The 15,840-nt window shown below is 39.8% G+C and overlaps 1 protein-coding gene across 3 annotated transcripts; it reads right to left on the bottom strand.

The window, feature by feature from the left end:
- Window positions 1-562: 562 nt before the first annotated feature.
- On the bottom strand, window positions 563-13,826 carry LOC124285045 (proteoglycan 4-like). Of its 3 annotated transcripts, XM_046721190.1 has the most exons (12): window positions 13,639-13,821; window positions 10,880-10,926; window positions 10,437-10,497; window positions 10,137-10,196; window positions 8,758-9,022; window positions 8,254-8,287; window positions 7,988-8,033; window positions 7,452-7,531; window positions 6,602-6,683; window positions 6,106-6,197; window positions 4,072-4,368; window positions 563-2,563 (listed from the first exon to the last, which is right to left on the bottom strand). In XM_046721190.1, the coding sequence occupies exons 2-12, from the start codon at window positions 10,907-10,909 to the stop codon at window positions 1,043-1,045; spliced, it is 2,568 nt and encodes an 855-aa protein (XP_046577146.1). In that variant the 5' UTR covers window positions 10,910-10,926; window positions 13,639-13,821; the 3' UTR covers window positions 563-1,042. The 3 variants fall into 3 exon arrangements, with proteins under 3 accessions (XP_046577146.1, XP_046577147.1, XP_046577148.1); XM_046721191.1 differs by lacking the exons at window positions 7,452-7,531; window positions 7,988-8,033 and having other exon boundaries at window positions 13,639-13,826; XM_046721192.1 differs by lacking the exons at window positions 7,452-7,531; window positions 7,988-8,033; window positions 10,137-10,196; ... (1 more) ...; window positions 10,880-10,926; window positions 13,639-13,821 and having other exon boundaries at window positions 8,254-8,303; window positions 8,758-8,920.
- Window positions 13,827-15,840: the final 2,014 nt, after the last annotated feature.

Here is a 15,840-nt window from a genome sequence, read left to right on the forward strand (position 1 = left end):
TGGAACGAATCTTATTCCATGAACAAATCTTTTCAACATAACTATTATAATTTGAGAGAACTCTTTTAAAATTCAAACTGTTGCGTTGAATCAGGGCTTCCGTCATTGATCTGCCTTTGGAAACAAAAAGTTCAATATTTTTGGGGACTTTGCATTTTGGAACTTTCACAAGATTTTAAGATTACCATAACTTTCAGAATGTGACAATCCATGAAATGCCCTAGACCACGGTAATGTTAACTCCGTTCATACTGCCTTGTTATCCAAATACCATGAGTGGTATCAAGCACCCTCTATCCAGCCAATAAAGCTAAATTTTGCATTTCCATGTAGGGAGCAAAAATCTAGCTGTCATACCCCCACATGGAAACCCCTACAACAGTAAGTCAACAGGATATACTGATGGGACTTTCCAGTCACCCATGAGGCAAGGTTGAAGAAACAAAAGATTTCATAACATTATTAAGTGCTGAATCCTGGAAATGTGGATGTAAATGCCAACTGTAGTGTGTCAATAGACTCATTAGAATGTTTTCAATGGTTAGTAATATGAAAAAAAGCATTTTCATTAAAGTATTTAATAATCCTTTTTCAATTTGTCAAAACATCCAGTAACATCTGTTTAGTCCCTTTCCATACACAATCATCTCAATTACATTTACATTGCATAAAATAAGTTCTCTTAATGGCAGATATTCATTTTGATATAAATTCGGACTGCATTGTACTACCAGTATACTGCAATATGTTTTTCAAAGATACATATTGCATTATGTGTTACAATATGTACTGCAACACTTCAGCTCTCACTATATTGCAATACAAGTCACTATACAGACTGCATACAATATATTGCAATACAATTAATTTGCTAATGCACATGAGAAGGCAAATCATGACAAGTCAAATTATCAGCTGTCTCTTCAGCTTGTCCAACAGTTCTCACCATTACACATTCAATTATAGTCAATGAAAAGTCTCTGTGAAAGTATGCCGTGTGGTATTTCAATGGTGAAACATAGCATCTTGGTGAGTTAGTTATCTACTCTTTTTCAGTAAGTGTCACGAGCTGTCTTGATGCCTTTTCACGAGCCTTTTGAAGGATAACAATGTATTCACGTGTCCATGACATAAAACATTTCAGTTCTTCCTTTGTAACCCCCATTCTTGGAAGAACACTTGAGGGATGAGCGACCTCAATGACTCTTGGACGTCTTGACGGAGTGGCACCAGAGCCTCGGCCTTTCCTGATACCTTTTGACCGACCACTGAAGAGACCATCATCAGCAGCTGCAGGAGCTTTTACAGCTTCCTTATCTTTCCTGCTGCCTCTTGACTGCCTGGACGGTTGTCGGACACTTGAAACAGTGTTTCTTTGGGTCCTCTTTACCTTGGGACTACTGCTTGGTTGGGTTCGAGACAGAGTGACATCCTTAGTGTTTATTGCTGTTTTCTGACTTGTCTTTTCCTTGACATGAGTGCTTGGCTGGCAGCTAGGAGTCACAATCTTTGTCAATACATTTTTTGTTAGCTTCTTTCCCTTTGAAACAGAATTTGGTGGCCTTTCTGTCTGTCGACCAATTAACACAGGTATTGTCCGATTTACCTGGGGACAGGGGACTGTCTGATGACTGACCAATACACTGATGTGTGTTTCTTTCTTCTCTTTGGCTTGACAGACACCCTCTGTGACAGACGACACACTTGATCTGCTTGCTGAAGTCATGACACAGCTTGAGGAACATTCCTCAGTTTGAGTTAAATTGCTTTTAGCTTCTTTACACAATGCAGGAATGACATCAGAAATATCAGTTTTTTCCAATATGTCCATTACTTGAGTGATAGGACCTGGGTCAATAGCTCCTTCCTCAGGCAAAGTTGTCTCAATCACCTCCGAGCTTCCTGCAACCGACACATCTGCTGTTGAAGCATCCTCGTCAACATTTGAGGGATGCATTTCAACGTTTGAATTATTTTCATGTGTAGCTTCAGACATCTCTTTCTGTGGATCAGATGACTTATGACTTTCTGGTTCAGTTGCTTGCTGAGGTTTTGGTTCAGATTCTGGCAGATGTTCTGATTCTGTTGCTTGCTCTGGTGTTGGTTTAGAGGCTGTAGGATTTTCTGGTTCAGTCTCTTGTTGAGTTGTTGGTTCAGATGCTGTAGGATTTTCTGGTTCAGATGCTAGCTGGGGTGTTGGTTCAGATGCTTGCTGATGTTCTGATTCAGTTTTTTCTTTAGTTGCTGGTTGAACAAGTTTCTGAGTTACTGTTTGAAGTGCTGGTCGAGGTGATTGTTTAGGGGCTGACTGAGTTGTACGTTCTGATGCTTGTGGAGGTGATGATTTGGTTCTTGTGGATGTTGTGTTTCCCTTTTCATCTTTGACTGGTTGTTGTTGAATAGAAAGTGTGTTCACTTGGACTAAATTGGGGTTCCAGTGCTTTTTACGTTTGGCTGGTCCTGGAACTGCCGGTGTACTTTCAACCGCGGCTGGAAGATTTCTTTTTACACCAGCTTTAGTTTTCACTTGGGTCTTTCCAGTGGAGGATATAGGCCCATGTGCCTGCAACAAAAGGAGACGACACCTTAGAAAAATGGACAAATGAGGCTGTGTGTGGTTACTAAGTCAGTTGTACTGGTTACTGGTACATAGAACACACATCTCACATAATTAGACCAAAAGGCACGACTTTTGGAAGATCAGTAAATTATGCATGACAAATTCAACCACAATAATTCTGAATTCAGGGCATCAACCAAAATATTTAGTCACAACTGAGGGAACAAGGCTTGTGTAGTTACTGTCTGCAATATTCCAGCAATTTCGAAAGTGTGGTTCAGAAAGACCTGTGAGTGAAAGCACAAGCAACATTCCCTGCCATTGTGGTTAGGTGAGGTGAAATGGGTTCAACGTCGCACTCAAGAATATTTCGCTCATATGACGATGTGCATGCGTGTGTATGTGTGGCTGCTTGTACTAGCCCAGACTTAAGCTGGTTTTTTAGTGCTAGCCCACTGAGATACCATGCCGCAGTTAAGCATGAATACCCCATTCAGACACATTATACTGACTCCGAGCCGACCAGTCCTTGTTGGTCCTTGTTGTACCCATTAATGCCGAGCGCCAGGCAGGGACCAACAAGTACCATATTTTGATGTCTTTTGGTATGATGCGGCCGGGGTTCGAACTCGCGACCTTCCGCTCTCCGGGTGGACAGTAACCACTACACCACGGAGGCCAATGATAACAACAATGACCGCACTGCACATAGTACAGCTTGTTCAGCTTGACCTGAGGTACTCTACATGTGCATGAACCAGGAGGTCAAATGGCACAAACGGCAGGTCAAGTTAAGGCCAGGCCAATTCTATTTCTTGTTTTACGGATCCGCCGTCATATTTTTTCAAGAATAAGAAAATGAAAAAAAAAATTCCCCGCTCAAAAAATAAAAACCACATGTTTTTTATTGGCCAAAAATGTAAACATACAAAAAATAATTTTTTAAAATTGTTTTTTGCCCCATATACACTTCATAAATTGCCAAAAATAAAATACTTTTAGCACTTAAAAGGAATATTACTGTGACTGGTGATTTTTGTTTTTTATTCTTTTCCCTCCAGCCTTTAGGTTTTCTGAAGACAAAACTTCGTAAAACAAGAAATAAAATCGGTCTGGCCTAACTTCATTAAATAGGGGAAGTTTTTCCTTTCTTGTTCTATTAGGATTTCACTGGAAACACCAGTTGTTGCTGCTGCTTGCTACCTAAAAGCCCGAATCGGAAACATTAAACCACCTGTAGCTTCATTTTCAAAGAAAGTTAGGACATTGCTGATGATTTCTCGACACTGAGATGTCAAACAGCAACCTTGTCTCGGCTTGTGTTTGGACATGTTGACAATCAACTAACAAAGGTGCACCCCTTCACAATAACAGACTCAACCAGTTGTGACACGGTCACGCAATGCATTAGTATTCACTTGATCAGGTCAAGTTCAAGAAGTTGTAACTGTTCCTCAGATTCCAAGTTTACCAGTGCTTTGTAGCTGAGATGCATATCTCACTGTGCATACCTTCACTGGTTGAGGACACACAGCTTTTCCAGGGTCTACATAGTCCATGTTCTCCTTGGTCTCAGTTTTGGACAGTTTCAGCAGCAGATCATGCTGCTTCCCTCTGATTCCATGGACTTTGTATATGTGTGTTGTGAAGCCATGTTTGGAAGGGATGGTGTTTTTAGATGGCTGAAACTGACACTTGGGATGAGGACAGCGGTATGTGGTGATGGTAGGCTTGTGGACACTGAACCAATGGTCCCTCAGTTCCAGCCACACAAGCTTAACACTGCAGGACGTAACTGGGCAGGAGACCTGTAAGATAAAATGCTGTTCAATGTAATCTGAATAACGTTCTTTGACAAGGTTGATACTTCTCTGTCCATTACATCTACGAAATACAGCAAATTGAATAGAAACGTCTACCATCATATGGCAGACAATAAATTGTTTAGCAATGTTGAAATTGTGCTACATTGTTTGTTACAATGCCATAGATGTTCATAAAATGCTAACAATAGATAGACATTTCTATATACTGCTGTTTACCATCTTCAAATTGCATTTGAAGATTTTCACTTTCACTTTCAATAGTACTGCTGGCAGCGTAACTAAGGGCTTGATATCTCTTAGTTCCAGTTCTGACCTGGGCACTTAAAACTTCAAGAAGACGTGCATGCCTCAGTTTGGATAAAATGACAGTCTCATAGCCTACACGTCATGAAGTTCACATATCACGGTTGTGGCTCCCCACACGTGTCAAGCCCATTTCTGGTGTCATTTCCAGCCATGAAAATTAATAATGGTGGTGTAAAACCGTACTCACTCTATTTTAGTCCCAAAGCTCTTTAACAAAAACTGAATCAACAAACAAACAACAATACCACATGCTTTCAAACATGTTCAAGCTTCATATCAAGGCAAGCTGGATTGCAGGAGAATTGAACTGTCCCTTATGTGCATTCAAAAAATGCAAACTTCCTCGTGCTTTAACTATAATAGTTCAGGGCGACAGTGGGCTTTATTACGCTATATATGGTGGTAGAGCGATCTGTATTTCATTTCTAAGATGCCAAATTTAATACTAACCGATGATAAATCTAAGGCAGAAAACAAACAGAAAAGCGACTGTGTCAGTGATCTAAATTAACAATCCTCATTCATGGCTAACAGACGCGCTGTTCTATTGACGCATCTGTCCCCCTACGTTAAGGTGGGCGTTACCAGAAAAAACAAACGATCAACAGTTTGACGACGGTTTAGGTTCGGGTTAAATATCTTCTCCAAATTATTTTAATTACGTCTGTGATTATTGTTAACCATATGGGGCAATATGAACGTAGCATTTCTACTACCAACGTAATCATCCAGCTGAAGCTGACTAGTCACGCAACATTCCAGGGAAGCATTGTGGGAATGTAAACATTGCGAACATTGCTGTGTTGCTGTTCAATTGTGAGTCAAACTGAGACATTATATCCTTGGAAAATAAACGTAATGTTTCCACCAGTGATGTTAGCCGAGTGAAGCAACTGCAAACCAAGAAACTGGGTGCTACGGAACAGTTTACTGTAGGAGGCTGTACGAGGCGATGACAAGTGACATGCATCATGATGTCGGTTACCAGGGGTACGTTTGATTACGAGGGGGCAGACTAGAATGGTTCAATGACGCAATTGCATTGTGACGTAATGCACAAAGTGCACATTATCGTCTGATAAAGTATTGTCGGCGCCTTTGATCTTTTACCGAAGCATCTTAGAACATTAAATATCAATTTGCTAATAAACATGGCATATGCGGTTTGTAAAAACAGTCTATAAACCTTATTAAACTGAATTATAACTTAAAAATCATATCAAACTTGGGTTGAAATCCCTCAAAAACAGAGTTAGTGAGTTTGTTTACACTGCTTTTAGCAATATTCCAGCAATATCACAGCAGGAGACACCAGAAATGGGCTTCATGTCAAAAACAGAGAGAACCTTTCCATATCCTGCATTATCAACCAGCACATAACCATATCATTTGTCTAAGACATCGGATAAATACCTGTGAACTGGCATCATAGTAGAGGCCTGTTGATGGATCGCAATAATATCCTGAAGTCTTATCAAACTGGTACGTGGACACATCTGGAGCCACTGTAATGAGGTGGAACACAGCTTTCAGGGAATATATGGAACTTGTGCAAGAAATTCTTTAGAAATGTCAAGCCATGCCATCCACAGTTCAACTTCTGACTACTATTGCAAACCATTTGGTCTCATTAGGAATAAAATGTGCAAATGAATCCTGTCAATGTCATATTTCTACCAAGAAATGAGCTCGATATTATGCAGTTCTAAAATATGCTCCTAAGGAGTTCATCTATTCCAAAATCACAAAATTTGAATAAAGAAAGAAGTTTTTTCTAACAAAAGAAATTTTTGCTTATGACTGGACTACCTTTAAATTAATATATATTCAAGATAATGTACATAAAATGCAACAAGATGGAATTGTTTAGGGTACACAAGAGATGGTTATGCAAGGAATTATTTCTTACGATATGCTAGGACTTCCTTGTTTCTAGCAGGTGGGGTGGCTGGCTGTTCAACTACTGGCTCAGCTTTCTTAGGACCTGGTGTCTGGAAGAAATTCGAACAAGAATAATTATCTTACCTCACACATAAATGTCGCTTTCTGATTGGCTGAGCGCTCTTCTATTATTTTAGATGTACCCCGCTTACAAGCGAGGTACATTTCAATGTACCCGCTGTCAATGGCAACTCATTCTGTACTTGTGGTAGTAAATCTTTATCTCGAATAACATTGGATCACGTATGATGTACGGAATTTACCGATGTTTTGCGAATGCAAATCGATGGAAGGGAGATAACTCTAAATATGTTTTCTTGTCAGCAAAATCTAGCGATGGCTACAAAAGATTCGGTACCGACTGTTTCCAAACAATTCAAAATTAACATTAAGGTTCACTGGTCCCTCGAGCATGGGTTGATGTACCCACTATGTTTGTTTATGTTAAGGCTCAGGGACTGACTGACTGACAGATATCTTCCACGCCATATAGCTGGAATATTGCTGAGTGAGGCTTTGAAACAACAAAGCCAACCAAATCCAATACAAACAAAGTGTTGAACATTGTACAAAACAAAATAAGGCCTAAGCTTGTCCATAAAGGTGATGTGTTGGTAGCAGGCCATATATGGCTATACCAAGACCCTCATTTTCGTCTATGAAAAATTAAGTCCTTGTGAGATGGGATCGGATTGGAAAGGTGGTATAGCAATTCTATTTACATCAATTAAGGAAAATTTATATTTATATTTTATTAATAGACTCATAACATGAAAAATGCAGCCCATCAGGCTGCTATTCCCATGTTAGACAAATACCTGTTTGTTGTAGTTCTTGGCAGCATTGGCTTGAGCAATAGCAGCCTGGGCAACTGCTGCTGCAGCATTTGTAGAGTCCGCTGGAGAAGTACGAACAAAATATATGCAATCATTTGCATCGCAAGACACAAAGCAATATTACTAAGAAACTGTACTGCGAGAAAAAACCCTGATCACATAAAAGTATGGAGAAGGTCAACTTATACCATCTTCTCACTAACCTGAAATGATAGCATACAAGACACTTGCAAAGATTTGTGTATCAGTGAATAATGGGGTTGTCAGCATTATTTCACAAACAGTGGGGAATCTAACTCGGGTCTTCGGGCATTATGAGCAAACGCTTTAACCATTGCCCAGTGGGTTAGTAACTGTTGATTAAGAAATATAGTTTGCTTTACCCAAGTTGTTGGATAGTTTTCATGATTTTGCCATTTGTGAAGAGACTTGTTCATTAGTAGTGGTATGCTATGAATATATATGAAAGGGTTCTCTCCCTTGAACCGCCATGTGAAAGACATCTGGCTACTCGCTACCTGGTTGTCCAGCTCCAGCTACTTGTTGACTGTTGTAGTCCGATGCCTACAACATACAGGAGAGTTGGATGTTTAAAAAAATGGACAATTGCTCTGTGTGCAGCATTAAACAAAGAAAAAAACCAAAAAAAACTTGTACAGTACATTATTAAGAAGGTAGAACTCAAAATAAAAATTGTGATTATCTTACATAAAAGCATTATGAAACATCATTTGTCATATAAAATGCAACAGAAAATTCAGTTTGTTATTAAGTTCCTACCTACCCGATTTTGAAGTGAACTGTTTAAAATTGCCATTCTGAAAGAAAAAAGCACTAAGAAAGATCAACCCAACATCAACAACACACACAAACAAGCAGCAAGGAAGCTTCCAAACTTTCCCTTCACAAAATATTCAGGGATAATGTTGCAACTTGCAGACACTGATGAAAAAATTAGCTGATTTTCTGCTGAATACGTAAATATATATATATGATCCAGTGCAAAATCACTTACGAATAATTGCTGGAGTGGCAAATTTAAAATGCATGTTGGAGCTATGTCTAATACAGTTTGAGCGTGAGATGAGTTTGGTAAAACAGTATATGATCAGTGTTTCCATTCTTTCACTTCATCAGCTTCAGTGTGAAGAAAGTAATTCATGTGGGAAAACTGTTAAAACTTTACAGCTTTGGACATGGATATTGTACCAAAGAATCAGGATGAATCAGGATCTGAACTCTTCATCATAAGCTTTCAACCCTTGTGTTTCTATCACAATATACTCACACAGTGGAGAAAGTGTTCTTTGCATACGATGTGAGAACTTGTTTGCCATCTACTTCCAAAGGAACATTGTTTTGAGTCAGGAAATCTGTAACTTGCGTGGATTCCTGAATGGAATTCATCTCACAGAACCCGTAGCCCCTGGATGTGTTTGTGACTGGGTCTCGAATGATGCGCACATTCTTAGACTGGAGATTTGTTTGTAATCGTAATGCTACGTCAAGGGACTCTTCTGTTGTAAGTGCATCAAGACCTCGAAATATGAGAGCTGTGGAAAAACATGGACTCGATTACAAAATGAGTCAAATGGGATACTAACACTTACGTTGAAGCATTGGGCAAATATCTGGTAACATCTGGTAACACAATACATAATCTTGGTGTTGGTTCACTTCAAACAGTAAAATATCTCACAAACACATTTTCTTATTTTTATCTGTACACTATGTTAGCCCAATAGTAATCCTTCAGTAAAACATCAAATTCACTCATCCGTACATTTACAAAACATGTAGACGTGTATGAAATAAGGCCTGTCTGAGACGGGCTTGATTTCTGACGGACGGTCCAAATTTACAGCTGGCCAGCTCAACGGTCTGGTAAAACTTTAGCTGTTCCATACATCATGTACATCAGAGTAAATTCACCATATTTTGGTGGCTGGTTAAATCCATTTTGGGCTGGTAACATTTTGAAGTTACCAGCCCTGATATGTGGCTGGGTTTTGGGCTTATTTCATACACTGATGTAGACATACAAATGAATGTGATGTCTATACTGGGACCAACTTTGTCCAGATTTGTTGGATAGTAGCCTGAGTTGTGTCCCTTGGTATCTCTCACATAATATAAACACTTAACACCTAACATACAAACATCTGCAACTTCTTCTCTGTGTGACACTGAATTGTTGCTGAAAGCACAATTCCAGCCTTGGACCCCAAAAAGGGATAATCATAAAAACCACATAAGTACCATGTCAGGGCTCCAGATAAGGGTCGTATCGGCGTATGTACGGATATAAAAAAAGCACGATACGGTAGGAAATAATTTAGAAAACGTAGCAGATACGCACCACAGCAATGGTGTACGGTCTTAGAATCCTTTATAGACGTATTCATCTGAATATGTATTGTTTTATTGATTATTGCAATGCTGTCGTGTATATATGAAACGAAACACAAGATTACTGATACTCCATTAAATCCCATTCAGTACTCTAAATGTACTCTTAAGGTTATTCAGTACTCCTGTATTGAAATAATAAGGAGTACGTACTCCTGATGTTGAAAAATTATCTGGAGCCCTGCTATGTTGTTGATGTACTGTTGATTGTGCTTATTTGAATGTAAAATCCATTTCGTAAATGTTGATATAACTTACTATTGCATGGATTAAGTCCTACTTGGTCAAAGCCATCTCTGTCGTTTGTCTTGTCAGATTCTGAAACAAGACGGATAAAGAAATATAGTCTTTACATTCCAGCGTATTTAATTCAGGCATCTGTAAACATTCCCTGACAATGACTTCTCAACTTTTTTCTTTACAGTTAAATTATCTGTGGAAATAGGTTTGGATGTTCTGTTAGGCCTTAAAATGCTGAAAACATATCATTCAGTAATAATAACAATGAGTCCATTTGTAATGCGCTGAACTCCATGCCAGAAGATAATAAAATCTCACCATCTCTGGAAAATTTGCACTTGAAACAGTTATCTCTTTTCTTGAAGTTATGAACACCACACTGGAAAGAAGTCAATAAGATTGTAAATCGTCACTATGCACATCTCGTACATGACATATCAGAAATTCTGCCGATCAATTCAGGACCACCAACCTTGTACATATGAAACTTCAATCCTACTTTTCAGTTTCACACAATTTTCCAAGATATCGTGCTGAAAGACCAAAGCTACTCAACACCTTTAGTAGTGACTGGCATAGGTTTTGTCTTTAATTCCAGTTATAGCCCAGCAATCCAAACTTAATGTGGGAGTAAAACCCGGACTGATTCAGGTCTGTGATAATTACAACTTTGGCAAAAGTCACAGGCATTGGTATGATAAACCGAAAAAACTAAATCTGGGAGAACTGAGATTCCAATACATAAACATGGGTCCTCTTACCTTGACACAGGTCCAGCCAACTTGTGGCATACTGTACTACAGCGCCCCTGGCAAGGAAGAAATAATAATATAATGATGTTTATTTGGACTTGTAGGTCTGGAAGATATACATGTTAGTCCCATGTAGTGGAACAGAATACACCCAGCCAAAGAAAGGAAGCCATGAGATTGTCTGCCTGTCATCATGACCAAGCCTGTTTCTTGTAGTATGTGCTGTCTGCTTGACGCAGTGCCACTAGCCAGTATACCACTGGCGTTCTTTCTTATACCCATATGTCAACAACATCATTCTACGCCAGTAGGAAGCACAAACAGTCAAAGCTTTCTTGACCTGTGACAGGTTTATTACGTGAGTTTACAAAACACGCACCGGAAGAAGGACGCGGATAACCCGGATGGAATATGACATAAGATATTCCTAACAACTACTGGTGGGGCCACTTTTTCTTCTCTTTACTCATGAAGTTGAGAATGAGGAACTGGACAAAAAGCGATTGTTTAACGGTATGAATACTGAAATGGTTAACTGCCTGACTAGAATTTAAATGTCCATGAAAAGTGTAACGGGAAGGAGGGAATTTAAAAGTCCATATAATAATCATCAAATCTGGTTGGTGGTCTCCTTGAACAGGACTTTTTTTGCCACCCCAATATGGGCAGGATCGGCCCGCTGAGAGGAGGGAAGATATCGATATCTTCCCCGTTAATTTTGTACACGACGTCACAGAACCTTAATGAATCGAATGACATCACATCAAGAATGACGTCATAGAGATGACCTCATGTTAGATCATCCTTTGATCATGGCCGGGGAAAGGAAGCTAGCGTCTTTATTTATTTTTTAATAAACAATGTGTATTTGGACAAAGAGATAAAAAAAAAAACATGTAACTGAAAAAAATCTTAATTTAGGCAGGTATTAATTGATAAAAAGATTACTCATTTTTCATATATTGGCCAATATCATCCCGAGACACCCATATCTGACCAAGGCCGTCATGAAAAATGAAGTGTAATAATCCCTACATATCCCATCAACAGAGGTGGAGTTCTTAACAATTGTGTTTCTTGATATGAGAGGACAATAGTTGGCTATCTGTCCGAGCAAGAGCTCAAGCATGGTAACCTTCTGTTGTGCAGTGCGTGCCCCCCTAACGTCCCTACCATCATCTTCGAAGCCATGTAATGGAGCTGCACATGTTTTCTTAGCCCAATCAATACCAGTAATGAATGGAGCAAAGTTTGGGTCAAGAGAAAGTGTATAAATAATGTTCTGCTTCCAGTTTTTGAAAGAGTTCACCATTTCTGACTTTGTCAAACACCACTGTTTTGGTGCATGATGTGTGTTAGCCATTGTTTCGAACGGTTAATTGAGCCGTACACACTTCATATAAGGCGGGTGACTGTTCACTTATATTGTGAAGTACCTCTGAAGACGTGGTAAGATCAGCGCTGCCACCACGCCATTAGGAAGCACAAACAGTCAAAGCTTTCTTGACCCGTGACAGGTTTATTACGTGAGTTTACAAAACACGCACCGGAAGAAGGACGCGGATAACCCGGATGGAATATGACATAAGATATTCCTAACAACTACTGGCGCTAGCATGTTTAACTTACAATATCAATAACATTAATGTCATTAGAACACGATGCATCATAATAAGAAGTGCATTTCATTTGAAGTGACAATCATAAGACAGTATGTACAATGTACAGATACACATATACAAACAAGACACATGTACAATAAAGTCATCACAAGAGATATGCACAGGAACAACCAGCTCAAGAAAGAAAACTGAAATCCACTGTTGATTTTCTTCAAATGCTCAGGGTTTTTTTCAAATTGATCTTGACTTTGACTACCAATCAATGAGGGAATGAAGCAAGGCCTTTCGATTAGTTTCCTGTTCGTAGGCTGTGAGTTGGGGTTGCATTCATCCCTGTGTCACTCAATCCGGTTCGCGTTCAAATGTGTACAGTATTTACCACCCTGACTCAAGAACACAGCCGCTCTGGGCTCGTGCTGACAACATAAGGTGTTGCTGCATTCAGTGGTTTGTGCTACTGTTGTCATTCACAAAATGAGTGAGTGAGTTTAGTTTTACTCCGCTTTTAGCAACATTCCAGCAATTAAGCAATGTCATGGCGGGGAGACAACAGAAATGGGATTCACACACATTACCGCTGAAAGGTCATTGTCGGCACGGGTACTACAGATGTGTACCCCAGGTACGTTTCTGTATACAGAAATGTACCCTGGCCATAATCAGAATACAGAAATGTACCCTAGGACGATTCCATTCTGCATTGTGGAGTTTTCTTGATCGGAACTGTCATACTGTTGTATTAGATGCATTTGATTGCGTTATATAAGAGCATACACAGTATAACGAATATTTCACGGTGCACAACCTACACCACTCGCAATCAGCTGAACGGGAATAACTACATACGGTTTCGGTATTGGGTCGCGGAATATGGACTCGTCCGTCGTTTAGGGTACCGGGTACGTTTCTGTAGTTTGACTTTGTTTAGGGTACCAGTCTGTATACAGAAACGTACCTGGGGTACATATCTGTAGTACCTGTGCCGACAACGACCCCTGGCTTCAGCCTTCATGAGGGGAATCAAACCGGGTCTTCAGCTTGACAAGCGAACGTTTTAACCACTAGGCTAGTACTGCTACCCCACCGCCCCGTCATTCACAAAAGTTCACCTACAAAGTCCGAAGCACTGTTGTAATATATATATACCGATTTGATGGTGCTGTACGGTCTTCGAACTGGATCACCACAGCTGAACTGTTGACACCGGAAATCACAAATATACGGAGCTCGCCATATTACATTCAGAACCGGACCACGTCGTAATAAAAGCACACGGAAAGAATTATAACACTGTCGGACGTTCCTGACTAGGGAATTCGAAGTTGGTGCGTGTATCATAATATATTCGTATAGAAAATTCCACACCTTTTCTATACATTTAGAGTTGTTGCATATCTTAAATAAGGGACCGTTCATAATTTATGGGTAGGGGGCGGGGTGGGAGTGATGATGATTTTTATCAGGGATAATCTACAACGTTATATAGTCTCCCTGTTTTTATGGAGAAGTATGGCCGGGAAATTTGTGTAAAAAGTAAGTGATCCAACCCTCCTGCATGTCATGTACAACATCAATAAACACACACACCCTCCCATGAATTCTAAGCATAATTGTGTAATATTTTTATGTACAAAATTGATGACCCACCTACCCCACCTCCCCAGAACAAAATGAGTGCCCCCAAATAAAAATAAAAATAAAAATAATTTAAAAATCATCATCAGCCCCCTTGCCATAAATTATAAACGATCCCTAAAAATATACTATGCGAGAAACATCGCCTGTGGCTGTCTCCGATGAACATATACACTTCGTACGTTAACAGTTAACGATTTTATGCTGGCTGATTTGTGGAAACGTAACGTCATCACTTATTTTTATTATGTATGTATGTATGTATGTATGTGTGTGTGTGTGTGTGTGTGTGTGTGTGTGTGTGTGTGTGTGAGAGAGAGAGAGAGAGAGAGAGAGAGAGAGAGAGAGAGAGAGAGAGAGAGAGAATATTATATTAATTATTAACTCCCAAACAAGCAATCTTGAAAGTAATGCTCATGTCAAATGATAGTAGCCGCCATGCAGTGGGACGATCTTGACTTCCAGCACACTATCTAAGTGTAATGTCATCTAATTCTGCTTTCAAGGCACAACTCAGATTATACTTTTTCATCTTTCGTTTAACAAACAATGCATGCGTACTGTTCAAATTTCCTTTTTTTTCACCCTTGGATTCTGAATACCATTTAACACGATTCTCAAAAAGCATATTCCAGATATTCACTTTACAAAGGCAGAATGCTGATCACACGCGAAAACCCATGTAACACGGTCCTGTCGGTCATAGATTTCGTATGAATGTTTGTTACGATGAGAGGGCTTAAGTTCAATCAAGGATTTTCAAACTGTAACACTTCAAATTGGTAGGCATCTATGATTAAAGATCAGAAATGTTTGAAAAATCTGCAAGTTGGGGACCGAGGTAATCACATTATTAAACGTTTGTCTAAGCAGAGACGTCTCTGGTTCAAGCCATGTTTATTAATCAAATGTGGCTGCATTGGCCGTGCTAGGACCTACACATCTCATCAGGAACCAATGAAGCTAAAACGAACTTGTTCCTACCGACGACGCCACCCCAGTTTGTACTTGACCTTACATCATAGATCATGCTCCTGAACCAACTCAGAAGCAAAGAAGCTGAAACTTCACACGTGTCTTCCCACCGATGGTGACACCGGGGTTTTCCGAAGATGTTATAATCGGAGCTGGAATATGTCTGCCACAGCATTCGTATTTAAAAAGCTCATGTCCAACAAACAACCATTTCTGGTTACAACGTTCTGTAATGATCTTAATTCTCTTGAAATGCAGAGCTGTAAACATCTTCCCAGGAGGTGAGGTGTGGTGAAATTGGGTTTAACGTCAATTGCTTGAGAATATTTTGCTCATATGACGACGCGCATGCATGTGTATGTGTATGTGTAGCTGCTTGTACTAGCCCAGATTGAAGGTGGTTTTAAAGAGATACCATGCCGCAGTGAAGCATGAATACCCTACTCAGACACATTATACTGACTCCGAGCCGACCAGTCCTTGTTGTACCCATTAATGCCGAACGTCAGGCAGGGACCAACAAGTACCATATTTTAACGTCTGTTGGTATGACGAAGTCGGGGATCGAACCCGCGACCTTCCGCTCTAACCACTACACCACAGAGGCGGTCCATCTTCCCAGGAACTTACACTCGAATCATTCGCAGTTCACTTGTTTTTATTGGTTGGTTGGTGTGTTTAACACCGTACACAGCTATATTCCAGCTGTAAGGCGGTAGTCTGTAAATAATCGTGTCT

This window comes from Haliotis rubra, unplaced genomic scaffold, assembly GCF_003918875.1.
Source record: "Haliotis rubra isolate DU_JTF1 unplaced genomic scaffold, ASM391887v1 Scf350, whole genome shotgun sequence".
Classification (NCBI taxonomy): domain Eukaryota; kingdom Metazoa; phylum Mollusca; class Gastropoda; order Lepetellida; family Haliotidae; genus Haliotis; species Haliotis rubra.